This window comes from Alosa sapidissima, chromosome 2, assembly GCF_018492685.1.
Source record: "Alosa sapidissima isolate fAloSap1 chromosome 2, fAloSap1.pri, whole genome shotgun sequence".
NCBI classification, from domain to species: Eukaryota; Metazoa; Chordata; class Actinopteri; order Clupeiformes; family Clupeidae; genus Alosa; species Alosa sapidissima.
Window position 1 is genome coordinate 21,549,423 of NC_055958.1, and position 25,550 is coordinate 21,574,972.

Below are 25,550 nucleotides of genomic sequence, written 5' to 3' on the forward strand. Positions count from 1 at the left end.
AATTACTCTTCCATAATGCAGTGCCTGAGGCTCTGTGGCTGCTTGCTTTACATGTATTGGTGTGGAATGTACTACACAGCAAACTGGGCATTACAGGAAAGGTCACACTGTTTTCTTTGCTCCGTTTCTATCAAATCAGCCATTTTCAGCACCATGGATAGGGACCACAATGGCTGTGGCAAACCTAGCCACTGGGGTCTGTCTCCTTTCATCCTCTGGGTCCGTGTGTGTGTGTGTGTGTGTGTGTGTGTGTGTGTGTGTGTGTGTGTGTGTGTGTGTGTGTAGGGGTGATGTTTGGCCCATTAGCATCTGCCTTTAGGCAAAACATTCAGCCCATCCTGGTCTGCCTGCTCTTGTGCCTTAGAGATGCAATTTCTAATAAAAATGAACAAGCCTGCGTGTGTGTGTGTGCGTGTGTGTGTGTGTGTGTGTGTGTGTGTGTGTGTGTGTGTGTGTGGTGGGGAACAGATGAAAGGGAAGTGCAGATAAGACTGGCGGCGCCGATAGCCATGCGATATTAAAAGCGGCTCAGTCAGAATGACTGGTTGATGTGAGCAGCAGCTCTCTCTTTCTGACCTTAAGAGTGGGAGAAGTGCTGAGCCCCGAGTTCTAACGGCGGGATGCGGGGATGGAGGTGGAGTGCGGCTGAAAAGCACTTTTATAGGACTCCCAGAGTTTAATATTTGACGGCCAGCAGTTCATCACCTGCTTGCTGATGTGAAGGACTGGCCAGGAGAGAAAGAAAAAGAGTATTGGCGATATGAATTTTTTATTTGATAGTTTTATACGAGATTGCTTTCTGAGGGAGAGGCCGCACGAACCTGCAGATGGTCTGCATGGAGAGTGAAAAAAGCCAGCACACACACACACACACAAAGAGTTTCTTTTACAGTTGCAAGCGCGCACACACACGCACACACCACACATCCTTTCGCATGCACACACCACCAGTTTGCCTTCAGGCGTGGCCATAAATCATGAGCGTGCATGGCTATGAAAGTCTGGCCATGGCGTTTGGGGGGTATGTGGCTGCCCGACCTGAGTCCATCACGTCAAGGACGAGTGACCGCCACCCTCATACACTCATATACACACACACACACACACACACACACACACACACACACACACACACACACAGACACGGAACATGTGACAGCATGCTACTACCACCACCACCACCACCGCTGTCGCTCAGCTTCATTCCCTGTTTGGGACTCATAAGTTCCCTACCCTCCGTCCCCACCCCACCCCACCCCTCCCACCCAGTGTTCCTTTATTTCACTGGGACGACGGCGCTCCATTTAGGCTGAGAAATATGGCCGGGGCTCCTGGCTCGCCTCCGCACTGAGCTCAGGATTTATGCTCGCCTGCCTCCCCACAACAGAAGTTACAGGGAGACTTTGTTCCACTTTTGTAGCTCAGTGCTGGGCCTGGCTCTGAATGGGGGTGGTAGGGACTGCACTGTGCAGCTCTGTGCTTTTCTGATTGTTCCACTGGAGAGTCCGTAGTACAGATGGATGCTGCAACAGCCCAACTAAGACTACTTGATGGGTAATGTGTTCACTGTAGGGTACCACGTTCTGTCTCTCCGTTTGGGTCAATGGGAGCATTGGGAGTTTGCAAACCGTGATGCAACGAGAGGAAAAAGCCTGACAGGTCTCGAGACACACTCCTGGCCCTTTTAAGTATCTCACTAGACCTTGAACATAGCAGGGAGACTGCATTTCTGAGACAATGCCCTGAGCTTTGTTTGGGGAAAAAAACATATTATCTGGGTGACTGCTGGGGTGGTGGATTGTTCTCTCAATCAAAGAAAGTAAATAAAAACTTTCAACTTTTAAAATGTATTTATTTTTATTTGTTTCATTGTGGTGCTATGCGGATGCCATCACTGACGGCAGTCATTGCTTCATCTTTAACATAAAGCGCCCCTTAAAAACTCAAGACAGAGCCCCAATCCACAGACATCCGGGAGCGAGCCAGCCGGCCGCACCTTTCAGCACACATCAGCGGAAACGAGGCCTGATACAAAACCCATTTCCAATTAGGCCAGCGCCATCAACCGCCAATTACGGGCCGCCTCACAGCCCAGCTCCGCTAGCCCAATCTCTTACCCCCATTACCCCGGCTCATCACCGGACTCCGGCGAAGGACAGAGGCCCCGCACACGAGGGGGGGAATAGAAGAATTAGGGAGGGGAGAGAAACCATTAGGGCAGAGAAATTACCTCCCGCACAGGGCTTCGGGCAGAGGTGTCAAGAGCTCTTTCTCGCTCTGTGTGTGTGTGTGTGTGTGTGTGTGTGTGTGTGATGCAAATGAGCAGAGCATGCCTGCAGTCCAACAGACTCGTCCTTGGAGGAGGAGACTGGGGACTTCAAGGTTGGCCAATTTATGCTGACTTACAAACAAAAAAACTGTACATGTATTTTCAGTGCTGTGGCAAGAACCATCAGGAAATGTGAATACACTCTACTGATTTCTCACCTACAACAGTAAGCACATTCTTTATAGACATTATTCTATTACCAGTAATAGTATGTCTGTTTGAAACTTCCATATCTTACTTCTGACTTCAATCAGTGTACAGGTCCAAGTGAAAGGCTTTTAGTGAAAGGAAACCCTTTAACAAAGAGGTACCGAGTGCTCAGACAAAAAGTAGCAGAGAGGCACCGAGTGTGCTCAGACAGTGCTGAAGAGGATCAGGAGTCTCTCATGAGATGGGTTATGTGGTGGGAGGTTTATTAAACGCCTTTAGGGGTTCGGCTCTAGACTCCAGACTCTGATATGTAGGTGTGTTCACCCCTAAAACTGGCCAGCAGGCCCACAGGGTGAACGGGCCTTCCTAGGGAGCAGAGCATTGGTCAAGTGTCCAGAGCAGAGGAGAACAAGGGAGAGAAGGAAGAGAAGGGTCCTTAGGAGAGAGAGCAGAAATAACTCCCATGAGACTCCCATGAGGACGAGAGTGTGTGTGTGTTTGTTTGAGTTTGAGAGTTTGTGTGTGTCTGCCAGGCACAGAGCAGAGATGTGTAAGATGTGAGGAGGCAGGTGTGTAGATGGATGGCTGTAGGACATGGAGTATAATATGAGGAATGGCCAGGTGCTGCTTCCAGCACAACTTGTCAGGACGCTTCCCTCTGAGCTCTAATGCAGACGGATTGACGACTGGTCAGAGGAGATGAGCTCAGCAGAGACACCCACCTTCACCTTCCGTCCTCAATCTACCGTCCCTCAAAGGGATATGGTCACCTATTCTGCATCTCTCTCTCTCTCTCTCTCTGTGAGGATGCTGCATGTCATGGGTCATCCTTAGTGAATCTCATACACTGGGAGATAAACAACAACAGACCCAGAGGCGGGCGTGCTCACACACGTGGACGGCTAGATCCCCGGTCCTGCTGAGGGGGTGAAATGAGGACCAACGTGGACATATGGTGACTGCACCCGTGCAGTTGTGTGCCACTCTGGGGACAGCAGAAGGGGTCTCAGGATGGAGCAGGGGTCCGCATCCCACTTCCCAACCACTGGCCAGGCCACCCAGCTCAGGAGTGCATGGGTAATGCTTCTTAATGGGGTACATGTGTTTGGGGGTAGGTGGCGATGAGCAGCAGAGCGTCTAATAGAGTGAGGTCCCCGCTGGCCAAGGGCTGCCTGTCGCTCTGCCTGATTAGAACTGATGGGCCGGGCTGCGCGGTGCGCCGAGCATGGTCGCCTCACCGTGCCCTTTCGCCGCCACCAGCCCTCCTGGCGGGCGCCATGGAAACGGTGGGCTGCCTGGTGCTGCGACACTCCTGCGCATTATTCAATTTCGGTCCTTTAATGACCAACAACAGGTTTGAATTAGCCTGCCACTTTCCATTTGATTTCACTGCAAATTGCAGGTTTTTAGAGACTCCTAATGCATGGGACTGTAGCGCACAAAAAAAAAAAAAAAAAAAAACTGCCAGAGGATAGTTTGACAAAGTGACGCCCGATTCGCGGCACCTGAAGAATGAGACTGGGGTAATGGGGAGAGACGCACCTGCCAAAACAGTCCCCTGCCACCATCTCTTACAAATGAGACAGACAAAAAGCCCAGACACTAAAACGAGCTTTTTTTTCCCCTTTCCTCTGCCACTGAAAAGAGAACAACACTCCTGCCATTTAGTCAGTGTCACACATGTCCTAAAGTGAGCTAGCCGAGTCAGTGGATGTGTTGGACCAACATCTAAAGTCATTTATGAACAGCACTTCAAACTGCTACTTGGAGGAGCAAACGGCCACCCGAGCTCCTTGGGTGACCATAGTGACCATACATGATCCAATAACAAAAGATAAAACAGACAACAGACGAAGACGAACAATATTAAAACATTCAAGCAAAGAGAATGAAGAGAGAATACTAGTGAACATGTTTTGAGATTGAGAATCAGAGGGGAAACTGGTGGGGTGGAGGGTAGATCTGATTCAAATCAATGAGAAAACAGAAAAAAGAGGGAGAGAAATTGTGTTAGTGTGGGAGCGAGAGAAAAAAGGAGGGGGAGAGAGAGAGAGAGAGAGAGAGAGAGAGAGAGAGAGAGAGAGAGAGAGAGAGAGAGAGAGAGAGAGGTGTGTGTGTGCGCTGGAGACATGTGGGTTATTGGGGAGCAGCTGGGAGCAGTGATGTGGCCGAGGGCCGGCCGGCCTGCTGAGCTAATGAAAGTCTTCGCTGTGGGCCCTCAAGGGCTCGCCAGGGCCCCACACACACAACCGCACGGCCAGTAGAGAACACCTGTGACAGCTTTTGATTTATGACACGCTCTCTCGCCCTCTCTGTGTGTGTGTGTGTGTGTGTGTGTGTGTGTGTGTGTGTGTGTGTGAGACTTTGAGCCCTGCAGGTGGTGTGGACGCAGCATGACATCTGTCAGCTCTCCTCAATAGTGGTCGTAGCAAAACAACAGTGGCAGAGTCTTGTGCCAACACACAGATGCGCACGCACACACACACACACACACACACACACACACACACACACAGTCTCTGATGTCTACGGACACCTCAGTAAGGTGTCTGAAGTTGCTGCTTTTTCCCCTCCACACCCCAAAGCAGATCCCCCTTCTCTCCCCAGGGTGCCTTTATGCAGCAGTGACTCAGTAGACGTGTTATTTAGTGTTTCTAGTTCTGTTCTTAAGTGTTTATTTTTAACAAGAGATGGCTCATCTAAATCAGCCAGTTCATGACTAATAGAAGCAGCCAGTGGGAAATTATAAAGATTCTGTGGGAAATCACTGACTACTTTAGGGCTCAGCACATTTGGGATGGGAGATTCAGGGCTATATACTGTAGAGCGGAATATGGAGATGACTTACCCTGACACTTTGTGACACCATCTCCCTGCATCACACACTGCCTCACACTCCTGCACCCGCTCACAGCTGAATGTCTGGCACATGGCCTTAGTCAGGCCCATGAATCCAACATCTAACACTAGCACCTCCTGATATAGTGGCCTGTCTGATTCCGCACCACTGAAAATTGTAGGTGACCGATTGCAAGTGATTATGTCAGTGTTTCTGAGTCAGCCCTTGAGGTGTGTGTGTGCGCGTGTGAGAGTGTGTGTGTTTATACATAGTGTTATATACATACACATGTGCGGTTCTTCAAGACAGTCATACACATTCTGCTCAGCTAAACAGCTGCTCCATCCCAGCATCATTTGCTGCCACAGCACAGGGATGAGGTACAGTATGTCCTCACACCCACACAAACGCGCGCACACACACACACACACACACACACACACACACACACACACACACACACACACACACACACACACACACACACACACACACACACACACACACACACACACACACACACACACACACACACACACACACACACACACACACATCCCATCCCCTCCTCAAATTAGAGACTTCAAGGCCCACAATACTTAACCGCATAGTGCTGCACCCATAATTGCCTGTCACAAAGTCACACAACGGAACCAAGATCTGAGGCAGGCGAGACATGGCCGCCTGAGAGAGAGAGGTGCGTCTCTGGCACAGGTGGAGGACTGAGTGGCCCATCTCTCTCAGCCATCATCACCTGCTCTCATGTGGGGGTGAGTGACACTGATGGTACTGTGTAGGAGAGTGGGGAGTGGGAGTGTGTGTGTGTGTGTGTGTCTCTCTCTCTCTCTCTCTCTGTGTGTGTGTGTGTGTGAATGTGTGTCTCTGTATGTGTGTGTGTGTCTCTCTCTCTCTGTGTGTGTGTGTGTGTGTCTCTCTGTGTGTGTGTGTCTCTCTCTGTGTGTGTAAGTGTGAGTGTGTATGTGTGTGTCTATCTCTCTCTGTGAGTGTGTGTGAGTGTGTGTGTGTGTGTGTGTGTGTGTGTGTGTGTCTCTCTCTCTCTCTGTGAGTGTGTGTGTGTCTCTCTCTCTCTCTGTGAGTGTGTGTGTGTGTGTGTGTGTGTGTGTGTGTGTGTGTGTGTGAGCTGGACCCAAACAGGTATACAGCAAGTGTGTGTGTGTTGGACCCAAAAGGATATACAGCAGTGTGTGTGTGTGTGTGTGTGTGTGGGGGGGGGGGGGGTCTACTTTAATCCCCTCTCTCTTCCTTCTGTCTCTGTACGTCTTTGTAAGCCTCCCACTTTCTATTACAAACTGGGCTGACTGGCCAGGCGAAGCCGACACTGCTGGTCTCAGCACTGCACTCCTCCATCGCCCTCTGTCTATCCCTCTCTCTCTCTATCTCCCTTTCCCACTCTCTATCCCTCGCTCTCTTTCTCCCTCTATCCCTTTCTCTCTTTCTCCCTTCTCCCTCTCTCCATCCCTCTCTCTCTTTCTCCCTTTCCCACTCTCTATCCCTCTCTCTCTTTCTCCCTTCTCCCTCTGTCTATCCCTCTCTCTCTTTCTACATCTCCCTCTCTCCATCCCTCTCCTCGTCTTGGTCCCTGCTGCCCATTCTCCCTGCCTCAATGCTCCCGCTGCACACAACAGATGACTATCACAGTACTCCATATTCAAGGCCAGGTCACCCACGCTAATATCCCCTCCAGGGAGGAGGTGGGGGGATCCGTGTGTGTGTGTGTGTGTGTGTGTGTGTGTGTGTGTGTGTGTGTGGTGTGTGTGGTGTGTGTGTGGTGTGTGTGTGCGCGCAAGGGGGAGAGAAGTTGAATTTCACACCCTGTAGCTCCGTTATTACCAGGTTTGAAGGTAATATTGATGGACAGGCGGGAGCGGGGAGGATCGGAAAGGTCAGGGGGAGATAAGGTGCTGTTTCTCTCTCTCTCTCTCTCTGTGTGTGTGTGTGTGTGTGTGTGTGTGTGTGTGTGTGTGTGTGTGTGTGTGTGTGTGTGTGTATACACTGTATAAGAGAGTGTGTAGAGGCCACAGCTCGTTGAATTATCAGCACACCCTCAGCTGGGCCCAGAGACCTGCAGACCAGTGTCGTGTCAGTTGGAGCAGGAGAACGGGATGGTTAGAGAGAGAGAAAGAAAGAGAGAGGGAGAGAGAAAGTAAGAAAGAGAGAGAGAGGGAGGACAGGGAAAAGAAAAGGGCTGGAGAGGGTGAAGGAGAGGAGCAACACAGAGTGGAAGAATGAGAGCATGGAGAGATGGGGGCCTCATTAATCACATCAGCAGAACAGAGACACCTGCTCATTCCCTCTCCAACACCCCACACTCTCCACCAGCAGCACCAGCATGGACACTTCACAAAGAACACAACTATGACCTTCACTGAAACACACACACACACACACACACACACACACACACACACACACACACACACTTAATATAAAAGAGTTGAGTACTTTAATATAGAGGAGCTGAGTGGTGTGGGTGGCTGGGTCCTGGGCCCAGGTATTTAATATGAAGGGAGAAGCGTTGGCAGTGGAGTGGCAGTGGGCGGGCTGGGCTGTTTGTTTAGGAATTTATTTACCCGTCAAAGCCATTAGGCGCCATTTAAACAAGCATGTCTGGGCTTAATGAGGCTAAGAGAGAGCGGAGAATGGCTTCAGCGCCGCCTCGGCCCTCTCCGCCTCGTCGTCCTCCTCCTCCTCCTTCTCGTGTGAGAGCAGCGCCGGGTCTTGTTCTCGCTAACACATTTAGCGTTGTCCCTCGCGCACGCCTGGCCCCTGCCGCTACGCCATCCATCTGAGGAGTCATTTCAGCACCGGCTCTTAATCAGGTCTCATTATTACCAGAGGAAGCCAAAGTAGTTTGGACCCTCTTCACTTTTCTATTAAGAGAGGAGCACAACATGCCCTGTAACCATTCCTGACACACACACACACACACACACACACACACACACACACGACAGTCTATAGGCCTAGTTGACTTATTCTATTACAGCTCATTCAAACACAGGTTAGATGCATCCTCCTGGCTGGGTATTGTGAAATGGTGTCTATGGCACTGAGGTTCGGAGACCTCTACTTCAGCCTTCTTTGAGTGTTAAAAAGTGCATGGTGAAGTGCATGTGAGAAATTGATCACTGAGCAAGAAGTTACTCACAGACCTAACATCTGATTTTGGCACCTGGTCATTCATCTGCTATGCATTTGCCTCTGCTCAGCTGCCTTGCTAACAGTGTCTTCTGTTTACAGTATGCAGTTTGGGATGAATGCAGTCTTAGAGTTCAGTCAGTCATGACATTTCTACACACTACTAAACATGCATCTAAGTTAATGTGCACACAGAAATACCCCCACAAGTAAAAGAAAGTGTTCCTTACAAAGCATGTTATGGAGTGTGTCTCTGATGTGGACTGATTGTGCTGGCCATGCAAGGCTTCCCTCACACCAACAAGACCGTTTTCCGCTGCTCCAAATATCTCCCCATAGCGGAGGCACACTGCCATTCATACTCACAGCTAGCGCACGCCTATCTTCCACCTATCTTAACAAGGGCGTTTGAGCTCTGCTTAGCTCCTGGTCTATGATGATGGCGCCTTGCATAAACATGCTTATTCCCGGACATTCCAGCAGTGCCAATGCGACAGACTGACACAAAGCCACAGAAGCTGCGGGTGCACCTTGGATGAATGTCAGCCTGCAAACCAATCAGATTTGCGTGGGTGATGGTGAGACTAACGGCCAGAGTTGACTTGGCTATCAGGATGACATTAACAGCCGCAGATCCCTTGGCCTGTCGTCCTTCCGTCTTGGGGCCTGGAGCTGCCGCCTCTGTGATAAGGGAGGGTGTGTGTGTGTGTGTGTGTGTGTGTGTGTGTGTGTGTGTGTGTGTGTGTGTGTGTGGTGGTAGGGAAACTTTCTCCGAGAACAGTTTCGACTAAGTCACCTTAAATTGCTACACAGCATTACGGTGGGAAATGTGACTCTGCACTCTTTGGGAGTGAGGGAGTATTTTTAACACACTGTATATTACTGACAGAGAGGGGGAGAGAAGAAGAAGAAGAAGAAGAAGAAGAAGAAGAAGAAGGAGAAGAAGAAGAAGGAGAAGAAGAAGAGAGGAAGATGAAAGTAGGAAGAGTAAGACCACAAGAAAGGAGAGAGAGAGAGACATATCAAAGCGGATGGCTGACAGGTTGCTAATACCTCCTTTCTGGGAGAGCACCTCAGTAATTACTACTTCCCTTGCTCCCCTTAGCTAATCCCTGCTGCTGTGACACACACACACACACACACACACACGCACAGAGCTGGAGGAAGAGAGGGAGGACAGGCTCACTCGACAACAAGCACACGCATTCACACGCAGCCACACACAGAGGAGTCTATTGAACACACAGAGAGGCGCTTGTGTTGGACTTCACAGTGCATGGTGCTCAACTCAAACACTGAGAAAAGGAAGAGAGAAAACAGCATGAAAAGGACACACAAAAACACATAAAGACAGACAAAAATGCGTACTATTTCACAGAATTCGAGCACACCAACACACACACACACACACACACACACATCAGTCTACTAATCTATTAAGGACATGAAAAACAGTGTTCTTTCAACCTCCATCAGGCTGAAATGATTCAGTAAACTCTAGTCCGATGCTCTGGGTGCCTATGGAGGTGGTTAGAAGTGGTGGAAGAGCCTGGAGCTCAGTGGGATGCTGACAGGAGAGATTCCTCACTGGTAGCCACAGCTTGTGGGACAGGGAAGCACAAGGACTCCGAACATATGCTCCAGGACATGCCATAAACAACCCACGACACCGCGGTGATCAATCACACACCCACGAGTGCACGCAGTGCACGTGCCGGGCCCCTCACTTCCACAGAGCTCTCTAGTCAATTAGCTGGTCAACGCCAGCCCACACGGCCATGCTGGATTTCCCCACACGAGATCCGTAGTGTCACCCTGGACAAAGCTAGCACGGATTACGCACTGTGGCAAAACCAGCGACAAACAAGATGCACACAAACACAAATTCCCCGGCAGCACAGAGAACACTCCTTCTAAGACAATTTTAGGATAATATCTGCCCAATTGAGCTACTCCATAGCGAACACACATCTACATTAAAAAAACAATAAAAGCACAGGTATCCTCGAACAGAAAGCCCACCAAAAGATGACGATGCAAGACTGTCAAGTGGTGGTCAAGTCTACCTTTGCGCTCGGAGCGTTTCTTGCGCCTCCTCTTGAACCTGGTCCGCATCAGGCAGTAGTAGGCCCCCATGTTCTGGGCACTGTCCACAAACAGGGCCATGGCTAGGGGCCGGCTGGCCCCGAGGTGGTGCGGTGGGGTGTGGACCGGACCGGACCGGTGTGGTGTGGTGTGGGGTGGGGTGCTGAGGCTGGAGTCTGGCTCTCCTGTGCTCTGTGCTGGAAGCCTACTGGAGGTGTGAGCTAGCTAGCCCCAACACACTCTGGCACGCCGCACTCTCTCCCTCCCTCTCCAGCTCACAGCTCTAAGGCACAGCGCATGGTCCCGCTCTTTTTCTCTGCCTTGCTTACACCCGTTTACAGGCGCGCGCGCACACACACACACACACACACACGCAGGCAGGCAGGCAGGCAGGCGTGCGCTCTCTCTTGCTCTATACCCTCCCCTCACGCCTTCAGCACTTTGTGGGGATGAGACAGGAAGAGAAAAGAGGGAGAAAAAAAAGGAGGGAGGAGGCTTTCAGGGAGAAGAGAGGAGGAGATCTCTCTTTCTCACTCTGTCTGTCTCCCCCTCTACCCTGCTTTAAGGTTAGGAGTGAGACTACTGGCTGTGGCAGTATCTTGTGTGCTCTCTCTCTCCTCTCTCTCTCCAGCACCACTCACTGCACTGAGATCAGATACTCCTCCAGCAATGTGCTTTTAAGAAGCCTGCGATCTCATCTAAACAGCCTCTAACAAATCAGCCTTCTCATTTAGTCTGGTTGTCTCCATTGGGAAACACTACACAATCTATCACACACCAGATACATACCATTTCCCAAGTGATAGACGTAGAAAACAACTTGCACTCACAAAAGTGCAGCTTTCTAAGAAAACTGCTCCACAAAAGGAAAAGAAGATTTTCTCATCCATATTCTATCATCATAAAAGTTAAAATGCTGACCGAGGTTGTTATACTCTTTTTGGCTGTGAGCCTACTAGAGGTGAGATGGAGGAATATATAACCAAGTCTTATACAGTCTGACAACATCACAGGCCCTGTTTGAGCCTGCGGCCCACTGCACAGACCACAGCAGAGAGTCAGAAAGTTTTAATGTTACTAGGAAGTTGATAACCTAAAGTATAGATTTTGAAGAATACTATGACAAATGTTAGAAAAACATAGAAACATATGGTCTGCTGCTTGACAATTACATTATGTTGGTGTAGCCATAGTATACTCTCAATGCTGGTGAAAAAGAGAAGGACCAACATGGAAGGTAGGATATTTCAAGAAAGACCACAGCAGTACATTATAAATCTGTGGGTGTATAAGTGGGTGTAGTAAGGAAGTATAACAACATCAAACAACAATCTGATACCCACGCAGAAAAAAAAGATCATGCCCATGAGAGTGTCCATGACAATGACAACCCCCCATACAAATTCCAACAAATCCGTCCCATATATGAATCTGACACCCCTGCTCTACACCTTGAACCATATTCATTTGACGCTGTAGCTTGGGGCTTAAAACTTTGTCACACATAATTGGAAGACCAGCCTCCAACACCTGGCACACTGCTAGGCAGCCAGGCCATTAAGCCTGCTGTGTCTACACCACAGAAGATAGGCTGCCTTCATTGGGAGGCTATACATTCAGTAGCACAGTCCAGTGCACAGTACAGTCCACAGACCAGTGCCAATAGAATACCCTGAGTGACCCATTTAGATCTAGCCTTAACATGTCATCTAGGGAGCTGGATGACACGCACACACACACACACACACCTCACATTGCCAAAATAATGTTTTGTGACTGGACAAGGCAAAACAGCCAGCGGTCATTTTGCTCAGTTTCTGATTGGAACCAAGGTTGGTGTGGACAATGTGGAACCAAGGTTGGTGTGGACAATGTGTTTGCAAAACTTGCAATGTGCAAGCTGCATGTTGAGTTCAGTCAAATAAATTTAATCATGAGTTCAGGTGATGAACATACATTAAAATAAGGTCAAAATATCTGATGCAGATACCTAGCTATTAATCCAGCCATATTGAGCGTTGTACATTCATAGAAACCATCAAGATACCAATGTATCTTGTTCATCAAGCTTAGATTATCCAACGTTCATCCAGGTACTGTGTGCCATTTCAGAACAAGCTAATGTCACCACCTTGTGGATGTTTGCTAAAATGTCAACTCAATGTAACACTTCAACAATATGAAGTCAAGGCTTTAGCAAGTATTCAAAAACATATCTCTTCTCAAAAGCAGTACAAGCAGAAATCAGCATTGTCCACATTATGAAAAAATAAATCACTGATCTGCTTAAAAAAAGGACACAAATACTATCTATATCACTTATGTAGGTTGGTCATGCATCTGGTGTTTTGACTTTGATTAAGTTACAGCATAATTGTCAATGCTTACATCAGACAGTGTGTGAGCAACTTTATTTATAAATAATGAAAACAAGTTGACAACTGAATGTACAGAAAAGCAAGCCTATAGCAGTAGAGGTCAGGTTGGCTTGCAGACAAGCTCAAAAGAAAGCCAATACTGCTGTTCTTGTAAATCAGTTTAGGGAGTAGATGAGACTACATTAAGTATAAGGAATAGCATAGTATAAGCATGAAAATAAATACTTGAAATCAAAGAGTTTACTGTAGGACACCGTTACACTGCAGTGCTGTTCTCACTGCCCCCTAGGGGCAGCCACAGATATCACAACTTCACCTGGAATGCCCCGTCACCTACTTAGAAATGACGACACCCATTGGAAAGCACTGTAGCAACAACAGTGACAGAAATGAGCTCCTAGTAAGGAAAAGATGCTTGAATGCAATCACAGCAATATTTCTAACCTAAGCACTAAGGAGTCCTACATTATGACTCACACTTTGCCACTTCCCAGCTCACTTTTCTGTCACCCACAGGAGACCCACATGATGTCGGATTCCAACTTAATCCACATTGCTCTGCCTAAGATGTAAGATGTTTGCAGCATGCTTTTTATTGTGAGAGGATGGATGACAGGTGATTGGTAAAAAAATACCCTGAGGCTACACACCTGTGTCTCCGTTAGCTGTCAGCGCTGGGGGCTCTCAACAGATGCAGTGGTCTGTGGAAGAGAAATACACACAAAGGTCAACACCGTTCATCTCACCAGGACAGCAAAACACATTACTTCAACAACACTGCAGCCTTCCATGCCATCATTTGAAATAAATGACAACAGCATAATGTTGTTGTATAGGCTCTCTAAAGTGATGAAGAGTCAAAACAAATGCTTCATCTACAGTGATGAAGAGTCAAAACAAGTGCTTAGTGAAGAGAAGATGACAACCAGATGTACTGTTCCCCCTAGTATGGTACAAAACAGCCATAACCTCTTGGCACATTCAGGGGCTGAAAATAGCTAGAGACCACTAATGTGAGGCTCAGGATGTTGGGGTTTGTGTGAGGGCAGCTGAGGGGCTGTAATCGCGTGCGTCCCGACAGACCGGACCCTGTTCAAATAGAATCGTGCTACTGAACACATCTGATGATGACATGTCAATCCACAGACAGGCCTGGGATTCCACCCACAGGAGGCATGGACACTTTCAGCTGTGTAAAACTCCTCAATAAAACACTGTGTAAAAAAAAATAATACATTTTTGTGGATTGGAGGGGTTGGCAACTACTGCACTTTAACTCCAGATCGCACCAAATGAGGAAACATAAAGCATGGAGAGTGGGAGGGGGCCAAAGGGGGGGAAAGTGTGGGAGAGGTAGTTGGGTAAAAAATTAGGGAGTGATACTTAACACCAAAGCTAACCTCAAGCTCGCTCTCCTGTCCAAATCCAGCCTGAAGGAAGGAAACGTCTGGCCTCTGCAGACTGAACATATTTAAGGTGGCGGGCTTGGCCAAGAGCTGCCCTTTTCCTCACACACAGAAAGCCAGGAAGGGGGTTTGGAGAGAACAGGAAAAGAAACGGAGCTGGCAATCTCCAAGTGCTAACCTCCAGCTAACCCTCTGGCATGTCTTCGAGGACCACAAAAGGCCCGTGTCTGCAGGCAGAGTGGGAGCCAGACACAGCTTGGTCTGGGGGCAAGAGCGACCGCTTTATGGGTGATGAGCAAAACAGCAGGCCTGTCACAATCTCATCCATCCAACACTAACTATGGTCAGATAGACTCCTTCACTCGCAAGGGTCCTACGAGGACAACTCTGCTTCTCCTCATTGCTGTACGTCTCCAACTAAAGATAAGCGTCTACCACGAGACACACACGCGCACACACACGAGCACACACACACACACACACACACACACACACACTACCCTGTTGTACCACTTTACATAGAGTATACTTTCCCTGCTAGCCAAAGTACAGGGCTGATCATTTGTTTGGACAGCTTAAGTAGAGAGGAGCTGCTCTTTGGATTTATAGATGTGGCAGATACAAGCGTAACACGCAGGCTCTCCCTTCAGGGCTGCTGTGCCTCGATCAGGCACTCCTACTAGCAATGTGGAAGGGTACAGAGGTACCACAGAGGTAGGGTCAAGCGAGGGTCAGAACATTGTTCTCCTGTGGTCAAGAACAGCTGGCAAACTGTTTTCTCCCTCACAGTCACACATGCAACCAGGCAGGACAGTGTAAGTGTAAGTGTAAATGCAGTCTCCACTTAGTTTTTCATTAGATCCCATATCTGTTCATCCAGCATTCAACAGCATATCTAGTTAAAACATTCTTCTGTGTAAAATGCATGTGTACACCAGTGCCATTTAACAGTGGCCCTCAGCTCAATCAGATGCTCAGAGGTCAAAAGGTCATCAGCCCAAACATGCAAATACTGCTGATGGACTGAGAAGGACAGAGAGGCTGGACGGCCATAGAGGTTCATTTGCACATCTCTGGCACACTTAATTAAGCCATCCTACAAACTAAAGCTGCAATGTATGACCTTTCCCTGCTCTAAAAATGAGAATAATCACACACTCTCTCTCTTACACACACACACACACACACACACACTCTCTCTCTCTCTCTCTCTCTCTCTCTCCCTCACATACACACTCCATATAGGATGGTAATAAATCAAAGCCCAACAGGCAATAGAGATTATTAAGTCCCTGGTTGTTCAGCATTGCAAAGCCCAGCAATATATCTGTTATGACTAATGTTGTTACATCCACCTGACGTCAGGTTTGACCTTTGTGAAAGAGCTTACAGAGGGAAGAAAAAATCCGCCTGCACTAACTGCATCCTGGGTAACGGCAACCTGACACAGTAAGGATGGAGCCCATCGGCTGCTGCCAGAACCGGCCACATGGTGGAGCCATCAGACTATCTGTGGAAGTGTGAGAAGAGTCTGGAATGCACTTGTCCCGTCTCCTCATCTCACCACAAACCTCCGGATAAATCCCCACAAAAAAGACCGTGTCTCTTGGCCGCACTCAAAAGTCAAAAGACAAAAGTCAGACTTTATTTATGGGATAAAATCAGTCTCTTTCGTCAGCCTGGAAAACATGTGGAGAGGTCACATTCCTGCAAAGTGCATCATGAAAAAAAAAGAGAAAAACAAGTGGCCGTTTGCTGCCATGACAACACCGGTGGTATGCTGGGATGTCCGGGGTGACTCTCTGTGGTTCCAGGGCCAATGATAAGGGCCAGATTTATTTGCAGTCGAGTCTGCATGCAGACCAAAACAAGGGCTTCAGGCTGGCCAATGGCACAGGGAATAAACACACTTAGAGGGGGAGTTAACGGCAGAGAGGGGAAATTTCCATTGTGGCATTTCCATTGTGGCCACAAAAATGAGTCCTGCGGAGGAGTGTGCACGACTGTGATATTTATTGGAGCGGCATTGCATAAACTCAGACCAAACACACTCGTGACTGGATGTTTGCCTGAGGCAGACCATCAGGCGGGCGACACGTGCAGGTCAAGCAACAGAGGTGGTCTCAGGCAGAGGTCTCACAGAGGCCGAGACTCCGGCTGCAGTGGTGACAGTGTGGTGCTGACTGCAGAGATGGCTTCGTTTGAGCACTGTTCTGCCACCTAACATGTAGTCACTTGCTCTGAAAGAAGAAATAATGAATAAAGAATCCTCCTCAGGATGGATCTTTTCTCCTCTGTACAAAAGTTAAATACCTTTACATCTATCTTCATCATCAACACTTTTCACATGTGGCTGTGCTACGTTTACGACCGACGTGCCCATTATGTTAATGCACGGCCAACTGACACAAAAGCAGCAGAGAGAAGCATAACTTAAAGGGCACTCCAAAGGGATTATCCGAGCCAATGCCAAGATGTAAACACCAACCCTATTCTGTTCAAACACTGTAGGAATTCAATAACTGAATCCATAAATCATAGTCAGACGGTGTTTATAGTCTAGAGCCCCCCCCCCTCCCCCTCCCCACACACAGACCAGACACTAAACTTTGCCAGCACCAAAAAAAAAACCCTCTATGTGAGAACACACAGATCTGTTTAGGGGGAAAGCAGATTTCTGGCTCCGAAGTCAAACAGAACTGAGAGGGGGAAAATCACCCGTAACGTCTGCACTCATCTCTCTCTCTCTTCTCTCTCCGCTCTCTCTTCTCTCTCTTCTCTCTCTTCTCTCTCTTCTCTCTCTTCTCTCTCTTCTCTCTCTTCTCTCTCTTCTCTCTCTTCTCTCTCTTCTCTCTCTCAAGGCTGAGGGCCCATCTACACAGCAGCAGCAGCAGTGGCAGCAGAAACAGCAGTTCTAAATCAGTCCTGGTGGGGGCAGTAGTGCCCCTGCCTGGGGTCTGCGATGCGGTGAGCGTGAGGGCTCCGAGCAGCGGTGCGTGGGTCTGCCCAGATCGGGGGAGCAGGGGCAGGAGATGCCAGGGCTGGAGGCTGTGGGGTGTGGGGTGTGGGGGGTGGAATGCAGGGCAGAGCCGCGTCCTCAGTCACTCATCAGTGGCAGGGAAAGACCCCTGACTCGGAGGAGAGATAAACTCCACGCAGACTGAGGCATGACCGCAGACAGAGAAAACACAAGGTGCAGTGTGACTGACTGACTGACTGACTGATAAACACACACACACACACACACACACTATCAGGCCCTGATTATGCCGTTTTCAGTGAAGCTCAGAGACTAAAGGTGGACTCAAACCTGACCATGTGCACGTGTGTGTTTTTGTGTGTGTGTGTGTTTGTGTGTGTGTGTGTGTGTGTGTGTGTGTGTGTGTGTGTGTGTGTCCATCTGAGAGCACTGAGCTGTCAGAATGGGATCCTTTCCAAAAGAAACACAGTCTCTGAAAGGGCCAAGGTGGACACACGCACACGCGCACACATGTTCACACACACACACGCACGTGGAAGAAATTACCATGCCTGCCCTGGGTGTGAACTTCCGTTAGAGAAAAGCTGGTAGAATATTAAGCAGAAGAAGTTGCCAGGCTAATATCCTCTCTAGCTTCCACCGGATCTCTCCTCTCCTACCCCTCACCCAAGCCATCGCGCAGCCTCACCTCCCAGTCGCAGTCCCAATGCAGAGGTTGAAATATTTATTACTGCAGTGAGAGCCTTGTTGTATGGCTAACTCCAAAAAAAAAGACAGCACAATCGCTCATTTCTCCATGGTGGCCATGTAAAACAGTTACTGTCAACAGAACCCACACAAAGAGCTGCCAGACTACACACACACCACCACGCCACTCACACCTCCACAACCAGGGCCTTGTTTGAGGCCAGGGGTTGCTGTTCCGGAGGCTGTAGGGGTTTGGCGGTGCTGGTGTGGGGCCTGAGGTAAGTGTTTGGGAGGAGACGGCTCCGCAGCAGCGCAGGAGAAAAGGGGTGGAGATGGTGTTTATAGGCGATGACGGCTCCATGGAGCCCTGAGAAGGGACTGAAGCTTGTTATCTCGAGCCCGCTAACCCCCTGATCATGACGGGGTCACACGGAAACAGTGAGATGTGTGGGGGAGTGGTTGGGAATGGAAATATGGTGTGTGTGTGTATGTGTATGTGTGTGTGTGTGTGTGTGTGTGGTCAAGTGAGTGCAGGCATGTGTGAGGGTGACTGGGAGGTTAGATGAGGGGGGGACCACAATCCCCTCCTGCTCCTTTTGGTGACCAAAATCATAGGACTGCACTCCTCCGCTCTGCAGCTTCTGCAATAAGCCACAACACTCACAGGGGGCCATATGGGTGCCGTGTGTGTGTGTGTGTGTGTGTGTGTGTGTGTGTGTGTGTGTGTGTGTGTGTGGCGGAGGAGGAAGCCGAGCCCACAGCTGGGGCTCTGACAGCGTGCCACTGAGTGCTGGCCTCCTGAACAATGCCCTGCTCTGTGTGCCTGAGGAAAGGACCAGGGGGGAGGAGGCCCAACGCTGGGGCAGGCCAGTCCGGGCCTGAGCCGAGCCGAGCCGAGTCTGACCCACACGCCTGGGCTTCACACAGCTGGCTGCTCACACTGAAAGAGCTCCACTGCAGAGGTGGGCTCCGGTAGTCACACAGGATGCCTGAAGGGAGGGCCTGAATCCCCACAGTCCAGTGGTCAAGCTGGACGTCTTTTTTTTTTTCCCTTTTCCTGAGCTTCAGTATGCATCACAGTAAGAGTGTGAGAGCGCAAGACTGTGAGTTTCTCTCTTCCGTTTTAAACTTCTGGTCTCACTGTCTACCAGCCCATGACCCACAACCCCAAACCACTCAGTCACCTGCAGATGACAGATCTGGGGTGTTTGTTTGCACTGGTTCAGTGCTCACTCCCAAAGCTCATTCCCCATGCTCACCCTCTCACTCTCCCCATCTTCCTCATCCCCCACGGGACGGTGAATCTGGGTCAGGCCCTGGGGGGAGATGATGGTGAATCTGGGTCAGGCCTGGGGGGAGATGACAGAGCAGCGTGCGCTGGCCAGCTGGCCATCACAGCTGGAGCGTTCTGTAAAGGAAGAAAGGAAAAGGGGAAACGCGCCAGGTGACATCTGCAGCAGCGAGGCCAAGGGCAGGTACCTGCTCTTCCACCTGGGCTCTGATGAGCCCCCCAGGGACATACGGGTGGGTGATGGGTGGTGTGTGTGCATGTGCATGTGTGTGCATATGTATGTGTGTGTGTGTATATGTGTGTGTGTGTGTGTGTGTGTGTGTGTGTGTGTGCGAGAGAGAGAGAACGTGAGAGAGAGAGAGAGCGTGTGTGTGTAAGTATGTGTATGTGTGAATGTGCCTGCCTGTTTGTGAGGATATAAAGAAGACCCATTTAAATACGTGAGCACCTACAAAAGTAAGAGCCAAAGGTACAGTGAGCTTCATGTTGCCAGCATGCACGTCAATGGAAAACAAGAGCATTAATGGTTACGCTTTCACAGCTGGGGGGGGAAATGCCGTAATGCCCAAAATACCATATTAGGAAGGCAGCTATAAGATTCGCATGCCTCATGATCACTCAGGACGGTGAGCGGCATCGGGCTCTGTGTGACTCTACAGTGAGCCAGTGCAGGGGGTCCTGGCTGGACCAGAGACAGAGGATAGGTCTCCTAGTGTGTGAAACTGGGCCACTGCTGACTGACACAATGGCCAACAAGACCACCTTGTATTTAGCGACAATGTTGAGAGACTTTATTTAGAGCAAGGAAGAAGACATGAAAAGAGAGAGAGAGAGACAGATGGGAAGGAGAAGTGATAGAATGCGCAAAAAAAAAAAAAAAAACCGAGAGAGAACGATGGAGAGGGAGGGGAAAGAAACTGAAATGCCCCAGTCGCCGTATCAGCATTTTCGTCACGACATGGAAGGGAGGAAAAACACGAGGCAGAGGAGAAAGCGTCAGTCCTCTCCACAGCACTCTTGTGAAGCACACAGAACAATGCTGAGCGCGTTCTTTCCCACGCACAGGCCATTCAGGGAGCTGCGGCTTGTGTTACGGCTCTTGTATTTTAAGTAGGCCATGAGAACTGCAAAGCTGCGCTCAGAGCCCCGGCCTCCGCTTGCACAGCGGCCCTTTGTGCTGAGCAGGAGCTGGAGCCGAGGGAGAGAGAGAGGGGGAGGGAGAGAGGGGGAGGGAGGGTGGATCGGTTTCCACCTGGGCCAGGTGAGGACCATCAGCTCCACACACGTGGGAGCTATACCGGTCAGGCCTGCTTAGAGCTGGCCTACGGAAACATCAATGAGACCACAGCTGGAAACAAAAGGCTAAAACAATAGACACCCAAAAAAGGAGGGGGTAAGACACCAGAAACCCAGAGAGACAACAGGCAAGCCAGAGAGGATCTTGGTGAAAGAACACAGCCCGAGTTCCCTTGCCCAGTATCACCGGGAGGTAAATGAGGGATGATGCACTCGCGACAAAGCCCGGGTTCGGCTCAAGTGTGAAGTCCAGCCCCAGCGCTCCGATGTAAGAACACTTAGCGCTGGGAGGCATGGCAGAATCAAAGCACATTCATGCCCTCCTCTCCCTCTCACAGACAGCATGGAGAAGTGTGAAGGTCTCACTCTGTCTCGCTCACTCATGCTCTCAGAAGACAGCGATCCCTGTCCCCTTGCACAAAGAAAGAAATAGAGAGAGAGAGAGAGAGAGAAAAAGAAAGAAAGAAAGAAAGAAAGAAAGAAAGAAAGAAAAAAAGAAAGAAAGAGAGATAGAGAGAGAGGCTGAACTGCTGTGTGCCCCACTGCTCCATCAACACAGACATGCTCCAAGGCCAATACTGCTGCTTCCGCACAACATGAGGGAGAAACCAACCCTTAATTCCTGAATAATATAAAGAGAGTGAGAAAAAGTCAAAGACAAAAAGAAAGAACAGAAGAAAGAGAGAAAACAGACAGCAAACACAAAGGGACTAAAAAGAAAGCAAGCAAGAGAAGGAAAGAAATAGGGGGTAGAATATCAGTGACATGCTGAGTGAGGAGTTGGTGAGAGTGAGTGAGAGAGGAATGAGCTGTGGCATAAGCTCACACTGACTGGGTCTGTCAGTCCTTCCCCCAACCCTCCTGCTCCCGCTGTGGTTTATTCTGTTCAGGAGAGGAGATGAGCGAGGAGGAGAGGAGGGGAGGACAGGAGAGGAGGGGAGGACAGGAGAGGAGAGGAGAGGAGAAAGGAGTCTGTGCAGTGCAGCACGACCTCTTAGCGTCCAACATCAACAGCCCAGCGCCCTCTTATCTGCCTGCTCTGTTTAACATCTGGCCGTCCCCAGAACTCGCCAGCACAAAGCCATCCAGTCAGTGCACACACTGCAGCGCACAGCCTCACCAGGGTCCCACTGGCCAGCCCATCTACTCGTCTCAACCGCCTCCGTGTGTCTCTCTTTTCCCATCTGTCCAAAGGTCCGTCTGCCGGTCAGCGTCCCAATTCGTCAGCACGTCTGCCGGTGTGTCACAGTTTCCTACTGACGGTCCATCTGTCTGTCTGTCCACCCGTTTGTCTATTTTTCTGCCGTTGTGTCATTCTCTCTCTCTCTCTCAGTCTCGGTTGGACCGTCCATCTGCTCGCCTGTCTACACAAACATTTGTCCACCTGTCGGCTCATTTGTTTGTGCTTCCAAAGAGTCTCTGTGCTGCTATAACTTTCTGATGAACGTGGCGTCCAGCGTGTTTGTGAGCGCTGGCAAGTCACCTGCTCTGTCCTGAGTGGCAGTGGACACAGCAGGCCAAACTAAACAAGTGGTGGAGAGCTGCCTCATAATCTCTCCTCCATACACTAGTACACACATGCGCACACACACACACACCTACAGTAGTGCATTGCTACTACTGCTATTGAGGCACAAGAGAAAAGAGAGACGACTTGGAACTGAGGATTTGGGCTGTAGCCATAGACATTTCTTTGCACGTTCAACATTCATTCAAAGCATGTGCTCTCGTGTGTGTGTGTGTGTGTGTGTGTGTGTGTGTGTGTACTGCTGCATGTACATGTACTGTATACACACACACACACACACACCCTATTCCTGAACAGACACAGTCTCTCTGTGAGTGGGCACCCCCGAGCAGTCATTAAATATCTAAACTCCCACACTTGTGTTCAACACTCTCTTTCTTTCGTTCCATCATCTCCTCTCATTCACTCTCCCCCCAACCTGTAAAATATTCAAAGGCTCATCCCAGCAGCCCAGAGAACATAGTTTTGATATCAATATTTGTTTTGCTGCATGCGTGTGTGTCTCCACTCTCAAAGCCTGATGCCTAGTTGCTGTGCAATAGGGGTATGCAGGGCTTTATGTGGGCATCATGTCAATAGCCACACTCCCCATCCGCCACTTTCCTGAACAAAAAAACACAGTACTGGGTCCAATAATGGGCCTCAAGTGCCAGCGGGCCTTTGAGCAGGAGGCGTCCGGCGTTTCATGGGGTTTGGGGGGGGGGGGGGGGGGGCACAGGTCAAGGCAAAGTGCTGAAGCAAATTGGGCCTGACATTAGCACACTGAGTCAGGAGATCTCTCAATGTCATCAGATTTTGTGTGTCGTGTGCTCAAGGTGAAAGTGTGGCGTGCTGGATGCACCATTAGTGGGGAAATGGAAGGAAGGCAGAGGGATAGACAGGCAGACCGAACACTAAGCAGGGAGACGGAAAGAATGCTTTCTAGACATGAAGTGTGATAAACAAATTAAAAAGAATGCTTTCTAGACATTTTGGCATGAAGTGTGATAAACAAATTAATTCAATTTATGGAGATAGCTAGGTATTTGTTTTGCTTTCAGGAAGGAAAAAAAGCAGAAGGAAAAAAAAAAAAAAAAACACCATACCTTCTAAATCCTAAATACCCATTACCCCCTCAAAAAAAAGAGACAATTATAAATTCCGATTTCACTCTTCACATAATAAAATTTCTCATATTTGTATGCGAGGCATTAGCAATGGATTGGCAGCATAATCTATTACAGGGACGCTCTCTATCATCTCTCTTTAAACACATCATCACTTCTGTTAGGGGCTCTAATCAATTCAGTCAGCCCCTCTCCAGGGGGTCGGCCAGGCAGAACAGTGGCAGATGTGAGGAGGTAATTTGGAGGCCCAGAGGCGCCCACTGATGTGGCACAAGGCATTGTGGGTAGACTCGTAACAGTCAATTTTTAAATGGCCCTCAATGACAAACCAAGCATTCGTATTTAGAAGTGGTGATGCTTTCAATTTTGCGTTCTTTTATTTAACGGAAGCTTTTTACTCAAAGTGACTGGTGATACGGTGTGCTGGGCTCATGTGATTCTTATTAAGAATGTCCACTGTGGGGATTGAGTTTTCCACGTGGGCCATCAAAGCATTCTTGCAGCGATATTCTGTATGGTGAAATATATGGTACTGTCTAGGAGCACGCATACAAGGACGGGGACGGACACACACACACACACACACAGATAAGGCCAGGCTTCATTTTACACAGAGCTGTTTGGTCCTCCTGATGCAGCTCTCATGTGTCACGAGATCAAAGCCTGCCAAGTGCATCGCATGGCATCATCCGTCCCCCTCACCCACACACCTCTCCCTCTCCTCACACGCTCCCTTTCTCTCACTCAGGTCTGCTAATGCCATCTGGGCTCCAACCAGAGATCTTCCCCAGCCAAGAAACACCCGCAGCTTTTGAAGCTTCCGCCCTTGGCAACGGGGGAGGAAACAGAGAGGAGAGAGAGAGAGAGAGAGAGAGAGAGAGAGAGAGAGAGAGAGAGAGAGAGAGAGAGAGAGAGAGAGAGAGAGAGAGAGAGAGAGAGAGAGAGAGAGAGAGAGAGAAAGAGAAAGAGAGAAAAATCCTCCCACTTGCACCTAAAACACAAGCACATCTGACACGACTCCTCTGATCAGGGTGCACTGTGATTCATGGCTCAGACAAAATGGTGGCAGCCATGGGCCCCGAGTGCTGGAGATCTGGAGCGTGTACAGGCCCGGGCCAGCACGGCCCACTCTGAGACACTACGGAGAGCTCAGAGGCACAAACACACGCAGAGGATCAGATAAGGGACAGATAAAATACGAGACGGAGAGACGAGGGAACGAGGAGAGAGAGAGAGAGAGAGACTGAGAAAGAGAGAGAGGGATTGAAGAGCGAGAGAAAAAAAGTGACAGAAGAGCCCCAGAGGAAGTCAGGCAGCGCAGGACTGAATGGTGCTGAGTGGGGGGCGTTCAGGGCAGAGAGGGACAGAGGGATGCGGGGAGGGGAGGGGAGGGGGGCTGGGTTGGGACTGGGAGGGGGGGGGGGGGCATAGTGGACATGGTGCTGCACGAGAGGGGGGGGGGGGGGGCATAGTGGACATGGTGCTGCACGAGAGGGGGGGGGGGGGGGGGGGGGGGCATCGTGGGACATGGTGCTGCACGAGAGGGGGGGGCATAGTGGACATGGGGCTGCGCGAGAGGGGGGGGGGGGCATAGTGGACATGGGGGCTGTGCAAGAGGGGGGGCATAGTGGACATGGGGCTGTGCGAGAGTGGGGGGGGGGGGGGCATAGTGGACATGGGGCTGTGCGAGAGGCCAATGGAGCTGCCAGTCTGGCAGGGAGAGGTACAGTGCCATGTGTTGAAACTCATGGGCCTGGCACAGACACCAAAGCGGCTGCCTCTCGGCCAGAACCCCATGTTTTTCCTTGGCCACTCACTGAATACACATCACACTAATGACAATTAAATCATGGCTTCATTCCACTGCATCACATCCACTGATGTGCCGTTAAATAAAAGGCCATCGGGCCATCACCAGAGTGGTCAAAAGGTCTCGTTCTTGTGCAGCGCGCCGACTGACCTTGGCTGCTGCCTCAAGGTTAACACTGGCTCCTACAACAGGCTGCACCACAGCTCACACCTCCCTCTGCATTCAGAAAATAAGAGAGAAGAACAAATAAAACGACTTTATAGCCTCTGCACCTGTCCAGGCATGCCTCATGACAACCACTTCAATCATGTATAGGCATGCAGTCTCTCGCTCGCACACACGCACGCACGCACGCACTTCCTTCCTAGTCACACACAAACAAATCTGCAGTCAAAACTATTTTCTTTTGATTCCAAACTCTCACATGCATGCTGCGTAAACAAACATTGAGAAGAAAAAAATGAATAAAGGATGAGTATTTTGATGAGGCAGCTGATCAAATCGAG

The 25,550-nt window shown here is 49.7% G+C and overlaps 1 protein-coding gene across 6 annotated transcripts in view; it reads right to left on the minus strand.

The window, feature by feature from the left end:
- Nucleotides 1–25,550, minus strand: part of adarb1b (adenosine deaminase RNA specific B1b) — a 109,496-nt gene that overhangs the window by 26,891 nt on the left and 57,055 nt on the right. For 3 of the 6 annotated variants that reach the window (XM_042081638.1, XM_042081621.1, XM_042081627.1), the window contains one exon: nucleotides 13,591–13,641. Coding sequence is in view for 1 of the 6 variants with exons in the window: in XM_042081614.1 (XP_041937548.1) it covers nucleotides 10,544–10,643 (100 nt within the window). In the remaining 5 variants the exon portion in view is untranslated. Of the gene's footprint in view, nucleotides 1–10,543; nucleotides 10,928–13,590; nucleotides 13,642–25,194; nucleotides 25,261–25,550 lie in introns of those variants that run through there. The other 3 variants (XR_006026925.1, XM_042081614.1, XM_042081633.1) reach the window with 2 other exon arrangements.